The sequence below is a fragment of the Erinaceus europaeus genome, chromosome 11 (assembly GCF_950295315.1).
Source record: "Erinaceus europaeus chromosome 11, mEriEur2.1, whole genome shotgun sequence".
Taxonomy (NCBI): domain Eukaryota; kingdom Metazoa; phylum Chordata; class Mammalia; order Eulipotyphla; family Erinaceidae; genus Erinaceus; species Erinaceus europaeus.
In genome coordinates, this window is record NC_080172.1 from 70435303 (window position 1) to 70456793 (window position 21491).

A 21491-nucleotide genomic window follows, 5' to 3' on the forward strand; every position below is an offset into this window, starting at 1 on the left:
CCCTTCTCTTCCTTTCTTTTCCTTTCCTTTCTCTTCTTTCCTTTCTTTCCTTTTTCTTTTTTTCTGCTGACCAGAGTACCAGTTAGGTCTGATTTAGGATTATGTGGAGTATTTTGAACCTGGGACTTCATAGCCTCAGGAATGAGAGTCTTTTGCATAATATTATGCTATCTCCCTGGCCCAGATTTTGTTATAAAAAGAAAAAAGTCCTTCACGTTTTGATCAGAGGCCTATCATTCATAAATATTCAAAATAATCACACTGAGCCAGGGAGATAGCAAACAGCTTTCATACATGAGGCATCAAGGTCCCTGATACCATTAGAGCTGAGCAATTCTCTGGTAGCAATAATAATAATAATAATAATAATAATAATAAAGCTGCTAGGGCTAGAAATAGCTCATCTGGGAGGATGCCTGCTTTGTCATGTGTTTAGCCCAGGTTCAAGCCTGGCCTCCACCACACTGAGAAGATGCCTTAGTGTCATGTATCTTAGTGTATCTTTCCCTAGCTCTTATTTATTTATTTATTTATTTATTTATTTTTAACCAGAGCACTGTTCAGCTCTGGTTTATGGTGGTGTGTGTGTGGAGGGGTGAACCTGGGACTTTGGATCCTCAGGCATGAGAGTCACATTGCATAACCATTATGCTTTCTACCCCCGCCCTTTTCCTATCTCTCTATATTTGAAAAGTTGGAGTAATGAAACCCTGAAAACTAAACTAAATAAATAGTAACAATAAGATACTATTTCCTTTTTAATTCATGTTTTATACTTACCGCATTTGAAATAGTGTCATTAGCTCTTTGCTTATTGATTTATTATTCTCATTTCACAGCCATTCCTGTTTTCTGTTCTTAAAACTTAACTTGGAGGCCAGGCAGTAGTGCAGCATGTTGAGTGCACATGGCACAAAACACAAAGAACGGCGGGCGTAAGGAACCCAGTTCAAGCCTTCGTCTCCCCACTTGCAGGGGAGTTGCTTCATAGGTGGTGAAGCAGATCTGCAGAGGTCTGTCTTTCTCTCCTCCTCTCTGTCTTCCCCTCCTCTCTCGATTTCTCTCTGTCCTATCCAGCAACAACAACAATAAATAACAAGGGCATCAAAAGGGAGAGGGTGGCCTCCAGGAGGAGTAGATTCATAGTGTAGGCACCGAGGCCAGCAATAACCCTGGAGGGAAAAAAGAAAAGAAAAGAAAAAAACTTAACTTTCCTAATTAGGAGATGTTTGAGCAGTAGAGAGATAATTCACTAGATAGGGTATGTGCCTTGCTGTGGGTGCAGCCCAGGTTCAAGTCCCAGCACCTCCCCCATACCTAAAAAAAAGTTTTTCAGTAATTTTATTGTCTTTTGTTTGCTTGCTTGCTTACTTTAGAAGATGGAGAGAAAAAGGACCAGAGCATCACCTGGTATATGCAATCCTTGGGCTTGAACTTAGAATCTCACACATTAAAATCCTACAGTCTCTCTCTGCACCTTCCTAAAAATGCTTTAAAAGTCACATAGAGTGCAGGTGGCACAAAGCACAGAGACTGACATAAAGATCCCGGTTCGAGCACCCGACTCCCCACCTGCAGGGGAGTCGCTTCACAAGCAGTGAAGCAGGTCTGCAGGTGTCTGTCTTTCTCTCCCCCTCTCTGTCTTCCCCTCCTTTCTCCATTTCTCTCTGTTCTATCCAACAACAACGATATCAATAACAACAATAACTACAACAATAAAACAACGACAAGAAAAGGGAATAAATAAACATTTAAAAAATTATTTTAAAAAAATCACATAGAGCTGTATAAACTTCCCTCTCATAATCACATTAGTAGTCAGAGTGCATTTTGTTAGTTTTCATACTATCCTGAACAAACATATTTTCTTCCTATATGGTGGCAGGTAAAGTTCTGGTCCCAGCATATTTCCTTCATTCTGGTTGGAATAATCATTGTGACATCCATTAGAGGACTACTGATCACTCTCACTAAGGTATGTTGTGTCATAAAATTAAAAAGTACTTATTAATCACATGTGGCATCTGAAATATTTTATGTATTTTAAGATTCCTGCCTTGTAAGATCTTAAATAGTAGTCAACAGTGCTATGGTGTTGTTCCCTATGGTGTTGTTCCCTATAATTGAAAAGTTGATTTGGAGTAGTGAAACCCTGAAGACTAAAATAAGTGAATAAATAATAAATAATATAACTTTTTAAAAGTTAAACTAATGCAGAGGACCAGGGAGGTAGAACAGCAGTAACACACCAGACTTGCATGCTTGAGGCCCCAGGTTCAGTCCCCGACAGCACTATATGCCAGAGCTGAGCAGTGATCTGGTCCCTCTCACTCCTACACCCATGAAAATAAATATTTTTTATTAAAAGTGTGACTAAACAATGCATAGTATGTATGTATATATACCGTGCACCAATCAGATAAATACACTCACTTACCAAAGGTGATAGGACAAGATGAGAATCAATTTTCTTTACATCGCCAATCTCCAGAATAGAACTTGACACTTGACAAATTTTCTGTAAATATTTGGAATGAATGAGTAAGTAGTTAAGGTTACTAGAGTCACTTGTAAGGAGGATGTAGAAGTTGAAGAATTAGAATATGAAGGTGTCTTCTGATCCATAGAGAATGATTGTGGGGGTGAAAAAAGTAAAAAAGGTTAAAAAAAAAAAAAAAGTAGGGGATTTCAAAACCCAAGCGTCCTTTGAGTGTAAATGGGTTTAGGATGAAAATCTAGACATCTAGCATTACTTTGGAAGCAGCTCAGAGCCTAGTTAATAATTTAGGTCTTGAATAATCTGTTCTATTTCATAGTGTTGTTAAAGTCATATATTTCACAGATTCTGTAAATTTTTGTAGTGATAGTAATCTTCGTGTGTGTTACAATGTAATATTTAAAACTCACTACTGGGGTCCGGGCATTAGCTCAGCGGGTTAAACATACATGGTGTGAAACACAAGGACTGGTGTAAGGATCCCTGTTCGAGCCCCCAGCTCCCCACCTGCAGGTGAATAACTTCACAAGTGGTGAAGCAGGTCTGCAGATGTCTTTCTCTCCCCATCTCTGTCTCCTCTCCGCCCTCCATTTCTCTCTGTCTTATCCAACAACAATGACAGCAATGACAACAATAATAATAACAACAGTGATAAACAACAAGGGCAACAAAAGGGGAAAATAATAATAAAGTAAAATAAAATAAAATAAACTCACTACTATGGCAGGGTCAGAGGAATTGGCTTAGTACATAGGACTTGCTTGCCTAAGGCCCTGAGTTCTATCCCCAGCATCACATGTGCCAGAGTGGTATTCTGGTCTCTTGATACACTCTCATAAATTTAAAAAAAAAAAAAAATGAACTACCAGCTACCTGTATGGGAAAAGTATAACCTTTTTTCAGCAGTCTACTTGATAGACTTAATCCTGTAAATTGTTCTGTGCAAGATTACGACATAGAAGAAACACTTTCAGTTGTTAATCATGCTGCTTACTGATGTCAACACAGGAATCAGTGCTGCATAAACTCCTCTCTCTCCCCTTTCTCAACAGTTCTTTTATGCCATCTCCAGCAGTAAGTCCTCCAATGTCATTGTCCTGCTATTAGCACAGATAATGGTAAGTTTGATGAGCTTACAGCTTTCTGTTTACACTTGTAAAATGCCAGAACTGTAGGTGGCGCAAAGCCCAATAATAACTACAATAATAAAACAATGGCAACAAAAGAGAATAAATAAATAAATATTTTTTTAAATGCCAGAACTGTGTTTTGAACTTTGAAATGCTTTAACAATTGCCTTTGATCCCTCATTACATTCACACTAGCTTCCAGTGGCCGTGGAGGCAGTAGAAGCCAGGCCTTTCATGCATGAGGTCCCAACTTTGATCCTTGCATTGCATATGCCAGAATGATGCTCCAGTTTCCCCTCTTGTTAAGTTTTTGAAAGTAACTTTTGGCGTTTGATTTGCAGGGCATGTACTTTGTCTCTTCTGTGCTGCTGATCCGAATGAGCATGCCTCTGGAATACCGCACCATAATTACTGAGGTCCTTGGAGAACTGCAGTTCAATTTCTACCATCGTTGGTTTGATGTGATCTTCCTAGTCAGCGCTCTTTCAAGCATACTCTTCCTCTATTTAGCTCACAAACAGGCACCAGAGAAGCATATGACACCTTGAACTCATGCCTATTATAGACTTTTACAGACCAGCGGTGTCATAATTTGGATATGAAAGAAAAAAATGGAAGGGACCAGGACCTATAATTTTTAAACAAGCAAAGTGCTGTGGTAGCATACTCTACCTCCAGTGTAGGCTTTCTTCCTCTGGTGATACTGTAGTTAAGATTAGCATCAGCTGGAACATGAGAAAATGAAGTAACTCAAGCTAGTATTCAATCGAACTTCATATGTGAGTTTTAAGACTGCTACAGAGTGAGGGAGAGGAGTTGGAAAAGACCCACGAGACTAGAAGGAAAATACACTGAAACAATGGCGTAAGAGAAACCTAAGAAGAGGCCAGGGAGATAGCATAATGCTTATGCAGAAGACATTCACGCCTGAGGCTCTAAAGTCCAAGGTTCAACCCTCAGCACCACCATAAGCCAGAGCTGAGTAGTACTCGGTAAAAATAAAATAAAAGGGAGTCGGGTGGTAGCACAGTGGGTTAAGTGCAGGTGGCACAAAGTGCAAGGAACGGCATAAGGACCCCGGTTCAAGCCCCCGGTTCCCCACCTGCAGGGGAGTTACTTCACAGGTGGTGAAGCTGGTCTGTAAGTGTCTGTCTTTCTCTCCCCTCTCTGTCTTCTGCTCCTGTCTCCATTTCTCTCTGTCCTATCCAACAACAATGACATCAATAATAACTACAACAACAAAACAACAAGGACAGCAAAAGGGAATAAATAAATAAATATTTAAAAAAATAAATATGAAATAAAATAAAATGAAAATGAAACCTAAGGTAACCAAACCAAACATAGAGGACAGATGACTTTCCCTCAATACTGACTGTCTTAAAATCAGAGGGTGTAACACTTGGGTCTTAGGTTCATTTTATCAAGCATAGTCTGGTATGCTTGTATGATCAAAAGTGAATTGGTACCCCACACATCCTCCCTGCCCTTTACCCAATTAAAATAACCAAGCATTATTTGCCTGTTCTTTTTCTGGGAAAGAGGGTATTGACTAAAATTGATTCTATATAGAGACTTCATAGAGTATGTTATTTTTCTTGAATTTTTTTCAGTACTATTTAAGAGCCAGTACTTCTAGGTCCACAAGGTAGCTCACCCAGTAATGTGCATATTTTAAAAATATGTGCCAGGGGTGGGATTTGAGTCCCAGGAACCACATGGGGAAGTCCCTTGTAGAGGGGAAACTTTACACGTGGTGGAGCAGTACTATGGCATCTTTCCTTCTCTGAGTAACTAGTTCTAGCTCAGTGGTGATCCCCCTCCCCTTTCTTGTGCACTGAATAAGTGCATAAGTCATTTTCCTTTCCTGGAACTCAGTTTCTTCATCTACAAAAATAAAGATGTTAAAGCATTAAAAAGTTTACCAAAAGTACATTAAATTATATCTGCTAACAGGGAAATTGTGGGTTGTTTGTTTTTTACCAGAGCACTGCTCAGCTCTGACTTATTTCAGTGCAGGGGACTGGACCTGGGGCATCGGAGCTTCAGACATGAGAGTCTTCCTGTGTAACAATCATGCTATCTCCCCCACCCAGCAACCACATTCTTACAAAAGCATGATTCTTAGAGACTTTATTTAACAACTCATGTACAGATTTATTAATTATCTTCAGTGCTCGGGGAGCCTGTAGAAGTCAAAGATACCATTCACTATACAGAGAAAGATAGTTGAGTTGAAGCTCAAATGAGATCACATGAAAATCTGGCTCCTTAAGAAAGACCTTAGCTTTTCCTAAGTTGACCATAAATAATCCATCTGTAGTCACCCCTCAGGCAAGCAACTGCATGTGATGAACTGCTTTCCAGAGGACTTCTCTTCTGACAGAGATAGTAAGCGGGTGGCAAATCATTCCTTGAGAAAGGATTCCTGTTAAACATCCAGAGACAGCCAAAGCTGTTACTTCTTCTCATCACATCTCTGTATCTTCAGAACTGGAAGAAGAGTGAGAGGCTGTACTATTGGCCTGTGCAAAAGAAAACAAAGTGGTAGAGTGTGAACATCAGGAAACGGATGACCTGTTTCTAGAGTTGCCTTAAGTTGGCCAGTAGAGTCCTCACTGGCAGCCAGGTGACATGAAGTCTACACTGGACTTAGTTCCAGCTTGCTACTTGATACTTCAGCAAATTTTCTTAATTTTTATATATTCCTTTTCTATAAAACTATCATTGACTTTCCATAGAAATACAGAATTTTCAGAGACACCGGGTATACTGCCTTTGTTAAGTTGTTCAGAGTACAAGGTGAGTGGCTGTTCTGTGTGCTGTGGTCTGAGTATTTGTATCTTCCCAGAATTCATGGAATGAAATCCTAGTCCCTAAAGCGATAATATTAGAAGGTTCATACTTTAGGAAGTGAGGTTGAGGATGGAGTCTTCATGATGAAGATTAGTGCCCTTCCAAAAAGCTCACTAGCCCATTCCACTAAATGAGGACACAGCAAAGAAGCTAATCTGCACACAGGAAGAGAGCCTTCACAAGACGCCAGATAAATCCGCACCATGACCTTGAATTACACAGCCTCCAGAACCATGTGGAATAAATAAATAGTTGTTTATAAACTACCTGGCCTACGGTATTTTGTCATAGCAACCGGAACAGATTAAAAATGTGTATTTGTTAGAAATCAGTATTTGAGGGGTGCCAAGAGACAGCTCACCTGGTAAGGTGTATGCCTTACCCCAGTTTGGAGTCCCCAGGACCATATTGAGAGCACCAAGGCACCAGGGATGGTGGAGCAGTGCTATAGTATCCTCTCTCTCTCTCTCTAAAATACGATGAATGAAAAAAAAAATCAAGTGGTGGTATCACATGTGTGAGACTCTGGCACCACCCAAGAGTACAGTGTTGGAGGAGCGGGGACACCTGTCAGTGGCAGCACACAGGACTTGCATGTGAGAGGCTCAGGTCAGATCCTCAGCATCACCAGTAGTAAGAGCTGAGTAATGCACTAGTCAAAAGGAAGAAAGAAAATATATATATAAACCTGTCACTTATGTTATTAGTCAAATTAAACTAAGGTAATAGAAAAAATAATATAAAACCTTTTGAGTTTTGACTTTTCATTCATTTTCTTTATGAAGTTGAGTAAGTCATTTACCTTTTAGCCTCAAGTTCATTTATGAAAAGAAATTGGACAAAGAATAAGACTGAGACCAAGGAATTTTTTCTAGTCTAAATATATAAAAAATAATGCTTATTCTTCCCTATTAGTAAAAGTATATTAATTTACCTAAAACACAAGAGTACCTCTACTCCCATTTTCTTGCTTATCATGAAACACACTATCTGACACACTAGTAACCTTAGTTAATATAGTTCTAGTAGCAATTTTACATTTTATACCTATTTTATAATGGGGAAAGTGAGATAGAGACTCAATCTATTTACCCAGTGAGATAAATGGTAGAACCAGTATTTCTGCCTAATAGTCTGGTTCAGTTTACTCTGGTGGGCCCCATTAAAATTTTGATCTTTTCCTTCTTGATTTATCAGCTCTAGAAAGTTGCTGTCAACTCAGTGCTATGAAAAACAGACCTATTGCTCTAGCCCCCTATGCCTTGATTTGCTAGTTACCTCATTTTAGGGGTCTGTGATCATTGTTGATGTGCAGTGCACTTATTAAGGACATTATCATACTCTTGAGTATGCTCCCCCCCCTTAAGTATGGTGTAGTAAGATTACTAAAAGAAACGTCTCTCCACTCACTCGTGGCTTTGTCACATGGGAGTCATAATCTGACATTCCTGGGGCTCCCTCTTTGGAATCAGGGGATGCAGGCAGTGGATCAGCCATGGAGGAAACAATAGGGATTTTCTTAGCCTGGAAATAATCATAGGTCTTCTTTCCACAGACTAAGAGTGTGACAGTCTTTCCGCTGCTCTGGATTCTGTCCACCACCTTCTCATAGGGCTCATCCTGCATGTTTGCCCCATTCACTTCAATGACAGTGTCTTCATCCTCCAGCCCCGCCAGGTCGGCAGGACCACCCTTCTGTACCTGTGAACACAGGTTCCAAGTTGTGACTTCCAAGCACAGACAAGAGGATGTCAGACTAGTTTCCCTGCAGAGGTGTGGAGTCTGAGGATTTATTCTTTATTTATTTTTTTTATTTTATTTTTTAGAGACAGACACAGAAAGGAAGATACCAGAGCACTTTTTTTTTTTAATATTTACTCCCTTTTGTTGTCCTTGTATTATTGTTGTAGGTCTTATTGTTGTTGTTACTGATGTCATTGTTGGATAGGACAGAGAGAAATGGAGAGAGGGGGAGAGAAAGACACCTGCAGACCTGCTTCACCGTCTGTGAAGCTACTCCCCTGCAGGTGGGGAGCCGAGGGCTTGAACCGGGATCCTTACACCAGTCCTTGCGCTTCGCGCCATGTGCACTTAACCCACTGCAGTACCGTCCAACTCCCCTGAGGATTTATTTTGAGTTGTGTGATATCTTTCTCTTTGAGGTACAAAAGTTAAGAGAGGTGTTAGAGTGGCCCTTCCGCTTATGACAGCTACAACTTCTGTATTGTACAGCAGAGTTCATGAGGTTCCTCTACTCCCTCTCTTTTTTTTTTTTTAATTGCCACCTGGGTTATTGCTGGAGTTCAGTGCCTACACTACAAATCTACCAATCCAAGTGGCCATTTCTTTTCTCCATATTTCCGTGTGTGTCTCTCTCTCTCGCTCTCTCTCTCTCTCTCTCTCTCTCTCTCCCCCCTTTTCTCTTGATAGGACAACTATTGAGTACAGACATTGAGAGGAGGGAGAGAGGGGCCAGGTGGTGGCACACCTGGTTGAGCGGAGACATTACAGTGCACAAGGACCCTGGTTCCCACCTTCAGGTGTCTCTTTGTCTCTATCTCCTCTCCCCTCTGAATGTATCTCTGTTTCTATCTGATAATAAATAAATAAAATATTTTTTAAATTAGTGATTGTTTTAAAAAAGAGAGAGAAGAGGGGGAGAGAGGAAGAGAGATACCTCCAGCCATACTTCACTGCCCAGGAATTTTCCTCCTGCAGATGGGGACTGAAGGTTTGAGCCTGGGTCTTTGCACATGGTAGCGTGATGTGCAGTCAGCCAGCTGCACCACCTCCTGGCCCCTTGGTCCCCCCTTGTTCTTCCCCCAACTAGAGAGCTGTTGGGAAAGTCTCCTCACTGCTGGTCCCTGTGGGGTAGGGACATGATGCTACATGCTCAGAAGCAACCAGGTATCCCTCCAAGTCAGAATTGATAGTCAGAATCATGTCAATTCAATATTTGACTTACCGGTATTAGAACAGATATAAAAGGACACCAGCTTAGAATTTACTATATAGGGAGTCGGGAGGTAGCGCAGCAGGTTAAGCGCAGGTAGCGTAAAGCACAAGGACCAGCATAAGGATCCCGGTTCGAGCCCCAGGCTTCCCACCTGCTGGGGAGTCACTTCACAGGTGGTAAAGCAGGTCTGCAGGTGTCTGTCTTTCTCTTCCCCTCTCTGTCTTCCCCTCCTCTCTCCATTTCTCTCTGTCCTAGATAACAACGATGACATCAATAACAATAATAACTACAATAACAATAAAAAGCAAGGGAAAATAAATAAATATTAAAAAAATTTTAAGAAAAGAATTTACTATATAGGGGGCCGGGCGGTAGCACAGTGGGTTAAGCGCACATAGCGCGAAGCTCAAGGACTGGTGCAAGGATCCCAGTTCGAGCACCCGGCTCCCCAACTGCATGGGGGTTGCTTCACAAGCAGTGAAGCAGGTCTGCAGGTGTCTATCTTTCTCTCTCCCTCTGACTTCCCCTCTTCTCTCGATTTCTCTCTGTCCTATCCAACAACAGCAACAGCAATAACAACAATAATAATAGTAAACCAAAAACAGCAATGGTGAACAATAAAAACAACAATAATAATTAAAAGAAAAGAATTTACTATATAACTATTATAACTATCTTAAGGGATGTCAATACCCAGATCCACATTATGAACCCAAGCAAGAGCCTCAGCATCATCTGAGGGGTAGCGTTCTTACTAATCCGTCAATGGATGGGAGAGACTGAAACTTTCCTAAGTGGGACTGTGTTCATTGGGTAGCTGGAACCAAATTACCATACCTCTTTGACGAATGAGCCTGGCTGACCCCGGATTGCATTTAAGTGAAAGCCGTAGCCATTTTCACCTTTTACCAGCCTGCAGAGTTTAGGCTTATGATCGCCTACTTCCTCTGTAGTGTCTGGACTTGAGGCCTCCAGGGGAGCAGGAATAAGAGCTGGAGCCTCCTTGACAGAACCATTTGGCAGTTCTTGACTTTGATAATAGAGAAATGGAGAAAAACGAGCCTTTTGAAAATAAAAGGAGAGGGAAGTCATAAGTATGAGTAAGCTAGACTTTATTAAATACATTTTAATTTACAAGATCATACACATTCCACTCTTTCTAGATGTATTTTAATTGTGGGCTGTAAAATTTCACTACCATATCAACCCAAAAAAAGGAAGGCTAAACTTGACTATGGAGTAACATATATAAGCATGTAAAAAAGGGCACATAAACATAATAGAATGTTGTGCAAGGATTCAAATATAAGCAACAAAATTGTTAGTTTCTTCAGACTCTGTAATAGCAAGTCAAACACACATAGTAACTTCCCTGTTAAGAGATTATATATATTTAGTGACTTGTCCAGTATCTCATGCAGAAGTAAGCTCATTTGTGGCCCGGGGTGTGACACAATGGCTAAAGCTTTGAACCTAAAAGCAAAGTTGACAGTTTGATCCCCAGCATTGCATGTACTAGGGTAATACTCTGGTGTTCTCTCTCAAATCTCTAGAAGTTCATCTGTCTCTTTTCCTTTAGTAAGACGGTTGTCAGAGTTCCTTAAACAAATTAGAAAGTGAAATGCTTCCTTGAGAAAAAGTGAAAGTTATTTTTATCAATAAATGAAGATGTGACCAACCCATATACACATTAATTCACTGGGGAGGGGAGACAGGTAGAAGTGATCACATGAGGTTACAAAAGTCAATTCTAGTCCCTTGCTACTTCTGCTCCCCCTCTAGTTCTGGGTTCTGTTGTGCCAAACTGTTTGCCATCTCTAAGTACTCCTAGTCCATTTCAACTCCCAGAACACCCGTGTGAAGAACACAATAGTAGGCTTAAATGTAGAAGTTGCACAGGCCAGGAAATACACCTGTTCTTTTTTTTAATAGAATTAAGAATAGAGCCTTAGTGAGAGGTGTGATGACTTGCACGCATTTTGTGTGGCTATGAAAATGCACCTAAAATCTGATGATTTTGCAAAAATCACTGTTAAATCACTAATCAATGTTAAAATGTAAAATCAATGTTAAATCACTAATGGAAACAATAACTTCACTGAGAGTGCCTTATAGTTATGAGGGTTCAGTTAGATCCTTGACCAGCAAGTATGTTGATACTAACAAGTGTCCATGGCATTTGTTTGGCAGTGAGTAGAAACAACCAGTTGAAAATAAGTGTGATCTGCCCCCAAATTATACTGTGCAACAGCCCAGCTAAAGTTAGATTGTTATCAACTACCTTACCACAAGACCACATCTTCCTTTCTAAACAAGAGTAGCACCGACTAAGCACTGTCTGAACTAACTTCAGACTTTCATTGATATGCTCATAAAAGCTCCACATTTACTTCTCTTTAAAGACATGAGAAAGTATTATGAAAGTGACTCATGCCATGCAGGAATACCTCTAACAGCAATACCTCCCCAGACAAGCAAATCAACTATATCTGATAATACCTGATGACTTTGAGGCCAAGTACAGTTAAACAATGAGTCCTGAATTCATTCTGCACTGAAACATTTGGAGGTGTAGTGTGCGTCAGAAATGGGTTTAGTCATTCTATTTACTGACAGATCTGAAAGGTCCAGCTATCCCCCTACACACATATGGAATTTGGCTGAGGGAAAAGCATGAGAACAGGCACCGTTTTTAGAGCAGGTTTTTATCTTATTTCAGTCAAAAAAAAGTAAAATTTTTGCTCACTCATTCATAGGATTAGGGGGAGTGGGGAAGGATTGATGCCAGAATCCCCTTGACATCAGCTGGAGCACTGACCTGCCTTCTACTTGACCTTTACTACCAGCTGAGGCCTCACCACAATGGAAATGGCCTTTCCTGTCTGTGCAGGTTTCACTACCCTTGAGCCAAAAGCTAGCTCCCTGTAGCTTCCTGTCCTGTCTAGAACACTTCAAAGAGAAGTCTGCTCCTTGTCATGTCTTTCAGACTGTTTATGTAGAGATAATGTGAAAACTTATTACAACATAAATTTACCTTTCAGCAATCCATTCACCTATCAGTAGACACTTGGGTTGATTCCTCCTTTTGGCCATTGTGATAGGAAATTGGCTTATCCTGGGTACTCCATGTGCACTTGAGAGTAATATGTATTCTGTTGGATCTGTTCAATCTAGTTGTTTTTTTTTATATTTATTTATTTTCCCTTTTGTTGCCCTTATTGTTTATTGTTGTTATTGCTGTTGTTGTTGGATAGGACAGAGAGAAATGGAGAGAGGAGGGGAAGACAGAAAAGGGGAAAGAAAGACAGACACATGCAGACCTGCTTCACTGCCTGTGAAGTGATTCCCCTGCAGGTGGGGAGCCAGGGGCTTGAACCAGGGTCCTTATGCCGGTCCTTGTGCTTTGTGCCAATGTGCACTTAACCCACTGTGCTATGTCTGACTCCTTTGATCTAGTTGGTTTATTGTGCTGTTCAGGTCCCTATCTTCTGTCTTATTCAACTCATTATTGAGAATGGGGTGTGGAAGTCTCCAACTATTGGTATAGAAGTGTCTATTTCTTCCTTCAGTTTCTTTATTTTAATGAGCGACAGAGATCAGAACACTGCTCCTCTCTGGTTTATGACAGTGCTGGTGACTGAATCTGGGATCTCAGAACCTCAGGCATGAAAATCTTTTGCTATGCTATCTCCCCAGCCTTCTCCTTTAATTTTCTTAGGTTTGCTTTATATAATATTTTCCAATTTTATTGAGATATATACTGCATATATATTGCATATACATTGTAAAATGACTCTCACAATAAGTAAACATATATTACCTTGCATGGTTATTAATTAATCTCTCAGATTTGTGAAGCTATTCCTTCTTCCCCTTGCCTATTCAAGGTCAGGTGGTGACTTCCTGAATATGTGGCCTTGCATCACTTACCAGTTTATAGATGTTGTCCGTCTCTTTGTCTACCACCAACAGTGAAGTCTCCTCTCCTCCCTTTCTAATCATCTCCACCACACTGTCATGATCGAGGGATTCCACACATTGACCATTGACAGCAACTACCAGATCGTTGTTCTTCAAGTCAGCCTCCTCTGCTGGACTTCCAGGATCTATGTCCTTTATGATTTGACCTACTCCCCCCCACAAAAAAATTAATAATAACATAATTATCAAAAAAACAAACTTTAACACACTGTGGGGCTTCTGCTGGAGTTCAAGATGCTGATGAAGCCAACTCAAAAATCTGACCATGCCCCCCCACCCCGTCCTCCCAGGAAGCCTGTAACCACCTGATCCAGCCTCATCCCTACTCAGGACTCACTCCAGACACAGACCCAGCCATTCACATGAAGAGGATCATCACAGAATCATGCTACTAAAATATCTAACATCCATTCTTGACAAACCCTCATGTAACAGCTCAGCTATTAGAAAGGAGGAGGAAGAACAAAACCAAGAACTTCAGACACTAGGCCACCGAGGCAGGCATTTCACAAGCAATGAACTATCTTTGATTATGGGTTTGCTTTGTACATATGCCTGAAGGATGTGTCTTCAGCTTCCATCCTCTGATTTATTTACTTATGTCCCTCATGCTTTCTTTTTTTAGATTTTTTTTCTCTTTCCTTTTTTTTAAATTTATTTCTTTATTGGGGAATTAATGTTTTATATTCAACAGTAAATACAATAGTTTGTACATGCATAACATTCCCCAGTTTCCCATTTAACAATACAACCCCCACTATGTCATTTATCATCCTTCATGGACCTGTATTCTCCCCACCCACCCACCCCAGAGTCTTTTACTTGGGTGCCATACGCCAATTCCATTTCAGGTTCTATTTGTGTTTTCTCTTCTGGTCTTGTTTTTCAACTTCTGCCTGAGAGTGAGATCATCCCATATTCATCCTTTTTTTTTTTTTAGATTTTTTTTATAAAGAATTTATTTATTTATTTACTCATGAGAGAGATAGGAGGAGAGAAAGAACCAGACATCACTCTGGTACATGTGCTGCTGGGGATCGAACTCATGACCTCACAGTTGAGAATCCAATGCTTTATCCACTGCACCACCTCCCAGACCACAGATTTTTTTTTTTTTGCCTCCAGGGTTATTGCTGGGACTCAGTGCCTGTGCTATGAATTCACTGCTCCTGGAGGTTATTTTTTTTCTTTTGTTGCCCTTGTTGTTTATCATTGTTATTGTTATTATTATTGCTGTCATTGTTTTGGATAGGACGGAGAGAAATCGAGAGAGGAGGGGAAGACAGAGAGGGGGAGAGAAAGATAGACATCTGCAGACCTGCTTCACTACTTGTGAAGTGACCTCCCTGCTTCGTGCCATGTGCGCTTAATCCTCTGCACCACCGCCCAGCCTCCCCCTCATGCTCCATTTACACATTCCCAGATAGCTGTCAGCATCTCCAGTCAGCGACCCCATAATAGATCCCTCCAATGTAACATACTCAACCCATAAGTCATCTCTGCTCATCTCCTCCCTGCTCCCAGAGCCCCTTCTTTTGGTCACCTGCTAGTAAGTTCACTCCCTGTGCTCACAGTTAGCTGATTCTTCACAGCATCGGCTCCCCATAGCTAATCTTTCGTTAAGTCCTTCCATGCTGCCTTGATGTTTAACCTGTTTCCTACTGAAGAAGGAAGTGGTCTCCCTTTCTCTACCCTAAATGCAGTTCATATTAGTTCCTGCCTAGACTTCTACACAAACATCTAGAGCACCTGCCCAGCTACTCTCCCTATCTCTAATCCTTCCCTTCCCTAATAGAGATCTACCTTCAGGCTAATCATGAAACAATGTCTGGTCTTGTCATATCCAGTGAACAGCATGAGCATGGGCCTTGGGACTAAGCAGACCTGAGCTTGATACCTGATGAAGCAGAGCTAACTTTCTGATTTCACAACATTTATTGTGCCTCCAAGCTCTCACATTTAGCAATTCTTTTTACAGACTTACTAGGAGTAATTGAGATCTTTGAACCCTTCATGACACTATAGGTTTGATTCTTTTTTCTTACACGACTCAAAAATCTTTTAGCTCTCCATCAAATATATAGACTCATGTTTGAATGCCTCAACCTGGTACTGAAGGTCTTGAGACTTGGTTTTCTGTGCTATGAATGGGCTGTTAATTAACCACTCTGTTTACATGATTCATAACTTGTTTGGTTCCTTTCTTTCCTTTTTTTTTTTTTCCAGAGCACTGCTTAGTTCTGGCTTATAGTGTTATATGGGATTGAACCTGGGACCTCAAAGCCTCAGGTATGAAACTTCTTTGCATAAACACTATGCTATCTCCCTGTCCAATTTCTGTTCATAATGCAGAGTCTAAGCTTAAGAGCCACTTCTACTACTGCCACTTCTACTATAAGGTCTTTAAAAAAAAAAAGATTTTATTTACTAATGAGAAAGATAGAAAAGAGAAAAAGAACCAGACATTACTCTGGTACATGTGCTATTGGGGATGGAACTCAGTACCTTGGGCTTCAGTCTAGTGCTTTATCCACTGCGCCGCCTCCTAGACATGAGGTCTTCTAGTACCATTTCAGTGAGTAAAGTTTACTCCCACCTTGAATTCCCATAATACTTTCATTTTGCCTATGTTAAAGGTACTTGTTAGCCATCAGCTTTAAGTTAGGGACACATAGATCTCACCTCCTTCATTAAACACAAGGATTCTTGACTAAAGAATGCCTTTCTGATTCACTTGGTAGATTCAAAGACCCTAACAGTGATTTTACATACGATGAACCAAATTCATAGTTGATGAATCAATGTAAGCATATATGATAAGTAGAAAACAATTCGCATAGCCAGAACATAAATGCTTCCATGTATGTACCCTCCCTAGGAGGTCTTTGTTTTTGAGTTTCAAGGACTCAGAAAGAGTCCTAGTTCTTTTGGAGTTACAGATGCTAATTCACAACTCTGCTTCATATCTGGTGGCTAGCTAGAGCTGGCCGCACCAGATCACAAAAGCCAACTCTGCATCAGACTTTTCAAATGTGCAAGCTGAGATCATGTGAATGGCTCAAGGTTAAACATGGTGTAATTATTTCATGGAAGAGAAGGAGAAGAAGAAAAAGATGCTACAGTCTCCCGGATCAACTAGGAATACCAAAGGAGACCACCCGGGACTGAAACAAGACAGGACTAGAATGACCACAGGAACCCAGTAAATCACCGGTGAGTACAAACACGTGTGGCTGGTGACAGAGAGGAGAGAGGAGCCTAAGGAGAGATTAAGTGACTGCTAACAGTTCAGCAGTTTATCAGTTGAGACACCACCTCCAGTCTGCTCCACCACCAAGGGGACAGCTTAAGGGAGGAGAGGACTCCCCAGAGACTCACCAAGTGTAACTCTGAGTCTCCATTGCTACTACCCTCAGAATCTGGAGCAGCAACAGGGAGGGACACCAGGGGACAAAGATCTAACCGGGAAACTCAGGAGAAGACCTATACCTCGGTGGCATAGCTGAGGGGCTGTGAAAGTCTCTTTGCATAACCACTGGATTATCTCTGCCACACCCTGCTTTATCTCTTGGTCAGGAGTCAGTGATTAAGCTAAGAAGCCTATTGACATTTTAAAAGCCCTCAGGCTCCCATAGCCTACAGGGAAGAAAAAAAAAAAAAGAAGCTTTTACACCACTGAGCTCCAACTCAGGGATTGAAAAAACTGTTAACTTCCACCACGGTAAACCCTTTAATTAAATTACTTAGACACAAGTCAATCCAGGCAATAGTGATCAATAATTTGAAAAGTACTGATAAAGGGAACTCATAACATAATATATAAAATGGTTAAAACAACAAGAAAAAATATTGGAGACTCGAACCAGGACAAGAGTCCAACTAAAAGTCCTCCAGAGGGTGAAGCACAAAACAACAAGTTCAACATCCAAACATTAGCTAAGGAAATAATAACAGGAATGAGTAAAGAATTTGAAAAAATTGTAATCAGAAATGCAGGAACAACAAATGAGAATATGGAAGAAAATTCTAATTATCTCATGGTTATTAGAGAGCTGAAAGCTGAAATCGCTGAGCTAAGAAGGCATCTAGCTGAACAAGCTAAAACAGTATCAGAGCAGGGCAACAAAATAGATGAACTCCAGAAAGCAGTAGAGGGCAGAGAGAATAGAATCTATGAGGCTGAAGACAGAATTAGCAAGATTGAGGATGAATTAGAGACAACTAAAAAAGAAGTAAGAGATCTCAAAAAGAGATTAAGAGATGCTGAAAACAACAACAGAGTCCTATGGGATGACTTCAAAAGAAACAATATACGCATTATTGGCTTACCAGAGGAAGAAAGAGAAGGAGAGGAAGAAAGCATTCTCCAGGCCATAATAGCTGAAAATATCTCTAGTCTAGACAACACCAAAGACATAAAGATTCAAGAAGCCCAGAGGGTCCCAAACAGAATTAACCCAGACCTAAAGACACCAAGACATGTCATACTTAGAATGGAAAGGAAAAAGGATAAAGAAAGGATCCTCAAGGCTGCAAGAGAAAAACAAAGAGTCACCTACAAAGGAAAACCCATAAGATTAGCAGCAGACTTCTCCATACAAACACTACAGGCCAGAAGAGAATGGCAAGATATCTATCGAGTGCTCAATGAGAAAGGCTTTCAGCCAAGAATACTATATCCTGCTAGACTGTCATTCAGACTAGAGGAAGGCATCAAAACCTTCTCAGACAAGCAACAGTTGAAGGAAGCAAGCATCATCAAGCCTGCCCTGAAAGAAGTTCTGAAAGGTCTCCGATAAACAATCAGACCACCACAAATAGGCCATATATCAAAACACTCTAAAACTCTACAAGAATGGTGTTAAAATATTTTCAATCTTTGATATCAATAAATGTCAATGGCCTGAATTTACCTATTAAAAGACACAGAGTAGGAAGATGGATCAGAAAACACAATCCAACAATATGCTGTCTACAGGAAACCCACCTAACTCAACAAGACAAACACAGACTTAAAGTGAAAGGATGGAAAACTATCATACAAGCCAATAGCCCACAAAAAAGGGCAGGAACAGCTATTCTCATATCTGACATGATAGACTTTAAAATAGGTAAGATTAAAAAAGATAGGAATGGACACTACTTAATGCTCAGAGGATCAGTCAATCAAGAGGACTTAACAATTATTAATATCTATGCACCCAATGAGAAGCCATCTAAATACATCAAACTTCTACTGAAAGAGCTACAGCAATATATTAACAGTAACACAATCATAGTAGGGGACTTCAACACCCCACTCTCTCAACTTGACAGATCATCCAGGCAGAAAATCAATAAAGACATAAGGGAGCTAAATGAAGAGATAGATAAACTAGAACTATTGGACATTTTCAGAGTCCTTCATCCCAAGAAACTGGAATACACATTTTACTCAAATCCACATGGGTCATTCTCAAGGATAGACTATGTTAGGCCACAAAGACTGCATCAGCCAATTCAAAAGCATTGAAATCATCCCAAGCATCTTCTCAGCCCACAGTGGAATTAAACCAACACTTAACAATCAACAAAAGATTAGTAACAGTCCCAAAATGTGGAAGCTCAACAGTACACTTCTTAACAACTTCTGGGTCAAAGAGGAAATCAAGGAAGAAATCAAAATGTTTTGAGAGTTCAATGAAAATGAAGACACAAGCTATCAAAATATTTGGGACACAGCAAAAGCAGTCCTAAGAGGGAAGTTCATAGCTATACAAGCACACATTAGGAAATAAGAAAAAGCACAAATAAACAGCCTGATTGCACATCTTAAAGACCTAGAAGAAGAACAACAAAGGAACCCTAAAGCAACGAAAATCACTAAAATTAGGGCAGAAATAAATAACATTGAGAATAGGAAAACCATACAAAAGATCAACGAAAGTAAATGTTTGTTCTTCGAAAGAGTAAACAAAATTGACAAACCTTTAGCCAGACTCACAAAACAAAAAAGGGATAAGATCCAAATAAATCGGATAGTAAATGAAAGAGGAGATATCACAACAAACGCCGCAGAAATTCAACATATCATGTGAGCCTTCTATGAACAACTATATGCCACCAAGCTAGAGAACCTGGAAGATACCTACCAATTTCCAAAACTAAGTAAAGAGGAAGTGGATAACATGAACAGGCCCATCACAGCTAATGAAATTGAAACAGTTATCAAAAATCTCCCCCAAAATAAAAGTCCTGAACCAGATGGTTTTACAAATGAATTCTACAAAACCTTCAAAGAAGAACTAATACCTCTACTTTTAAAAGTCTTCCAGAAGACTGAAGACACTGGAATACTCCCTGCCAGCTTCTATGAAGCCAACATCACCCTGATACCAAAAGCAGACAGGGACACAACCAAAAAAGAAAACTACAGACCAATATCTCTGATGAACATAGATGAGAAAATATTGAACAAAATTCTAGCCAACCGGATACAGCAGTATATCAAAAAGATTGTTCATCATGACCAAGTGGGCTTTATCCCAGGCATGCAAGGTTGGTTTAATATTCGTAAATCAAACAATGTGATCCACTACATCAACAAAAGCAAGACCAAAAACCACATGGTCATATCAATAGATGCAGAGAAAGCCTTTGACAAAATACAACATCCCTTTATGATCAAAACACTACAAAAAATGGGAATAGATGGAAAATTCCTGAAGATAGTGGAGTCTATATATAGCAAACCTACAGCCAACATCATACTCAATGGTGAAAAACTGGAAGCATTTCCACTCATATCAGGTACTAGACAGGGCTGCCCACTATCACCATTACTATTCAACATAGTGTTGGAAGTTCTTGCCATAGCAATCAGGCAGGAGCAAGGAATTAAAGGCATACAGATTGGAAAAGAAGAAATCAAACTCTCCTTATTTGCAGATGACATGATAGTATACATGGAAAAACCTAAGGAATCTAGCAAGAAACTTTTGGAAATCATCAGGCAATACAGTAATGTGTCAGGCTATAAAATTAACATTCAAAAGTCAGTGGCATTCCTCTATGCAAACACTAAGTTAGAAGAAATTGAAATCCAGAAATCAGTTCCTTTTACTATAGCAACAAAAACAATAAAATATCTAGGAGTAAATCTAACCAAGGAAGTGAAAGACTTGTATACCGAAAATTATGAGTCACTACTCAAAGAAATTGAAAAAGACACAAAGAAGTGGAAAGATATTCCATGCTCATGGGTTGGAAGAATTAACATCATCAAAATGAATATATTATCCAGAGCCATCTACAAATTTAATGCTATCCTCATCAAGGTCCCAAGCACATTTTTTAGGAGAATAGAACAAATGCTACAAATGTTTATCTGGAACCAGAAAAGACCTAGAATTGCCAAAACAATCTTGAGAAAAAAGAACAGAACCGGAGGCATCACACTGCCAGATCTCAAACTATTTTATAGGGCCATTGTCATCAAAACTGCTTGGTACTGGAACATGAACAGACACACTGACCAGTGGAATAGAATTGAGAGCCCAGAAATGAGGCCCCACACCTATGGACATCTAATCTTTGACAAAGGGGCCCAGACTATTACATGGGGAAAGCAGAGTCTCTTCAACAAATGGTGTTGGAAACAATGGGTTGAAACATGCAGAAGAATGAAGCTGAATCACTGTATTTCACCAAATACAAAAGTAAATTCCAAGTGGATCAAGGACTTGGATGTTAGACCACAAACTATCAGATACTTAGAGGAAAATATTGGAAGAACTTTTTTCTGCATAAATTTTAAAGACATTTTCAATGAAACGAATCCAATTACAAGGAAGACTAAGGCAAGTATAAACCTATGGGACTACATCAAATTAAAAAGCTTCTTCACAGCAAAAGAAACCACTACCCAAATCAAGAGACCCCTCACAGAATGGGAGAAGATCTTTACATGCCATACATCAGATAAGAGTTTAATAACCAACATATATAAAGAGCTTACCAGACTCAACAACAAGACAACAAATAACCCCATCCAAAAATGGGGAGAGGAATTGGACAGAATATTCACCACAGA

At 40.0% G+C, this 21491-nt stretch overlaps 2 protein-coding genes across 3 annotated transcripts in view; one reads left to right on the forward strand and one right to left on the reverse strand.

The window, feature by feature from the left end:
- GPR89A (G protein-coupled receptor 89A) overlaps positions 1-21491 on the forward strand; it is a 327321-nt gene that overhangs the window by 43856 nt on the left and 261974 nt on the right. The window contains exons 12-14 of one of the 2 annotated variants that reach the window (XR_009552604.1): positions 1886-1975; positions 3550-3615; positions 3969-4767. Coding sequence is in view for 1 of the 2 variants with exons in the window: in XM_007528669.3 (XP_007528731.1) it covers positions 1886-1975; positions 3550-3615; positions 3969-4175 (363 nt within the window). In the remaining variant the exon portion in view is untranslated. Of the gene's footprint in view, positions 1-1885; positions 1976-3549; positions 3616-3968; positions 6747-21491 lie in introns of those variants that run through there. The other variant, XM_007528669.3, reaches the window with a different exon arrangement.
- PDZK1 (PDZ domain containing 1) overlaps positions 5746-21491 on the reverse strand; it is a 39701-nt gene continuing 23955 nt past the window's right edge. The window contains exons 6-9 of the mRNA XM_007528667.3: positions 13370-13566; positions 10277-10501; positions 7894-8184; positions 5746-6152 (exon numbers count right to left, since the gene is read on the reverse strand). Of these exons, the coding sequence (XP_007528729.2) occupies positions 6099-6152; positions 7894-8184; positions 10277-10501; positions 13370-13566 (767 nt within the window). The 3' untranslated portion in view covers positions 5746-6098. The remainder of the gene's footprint in view (positions 6153-7893; positions 8185-10276; positions 10502-13369; positions 13567-21491) is intronic.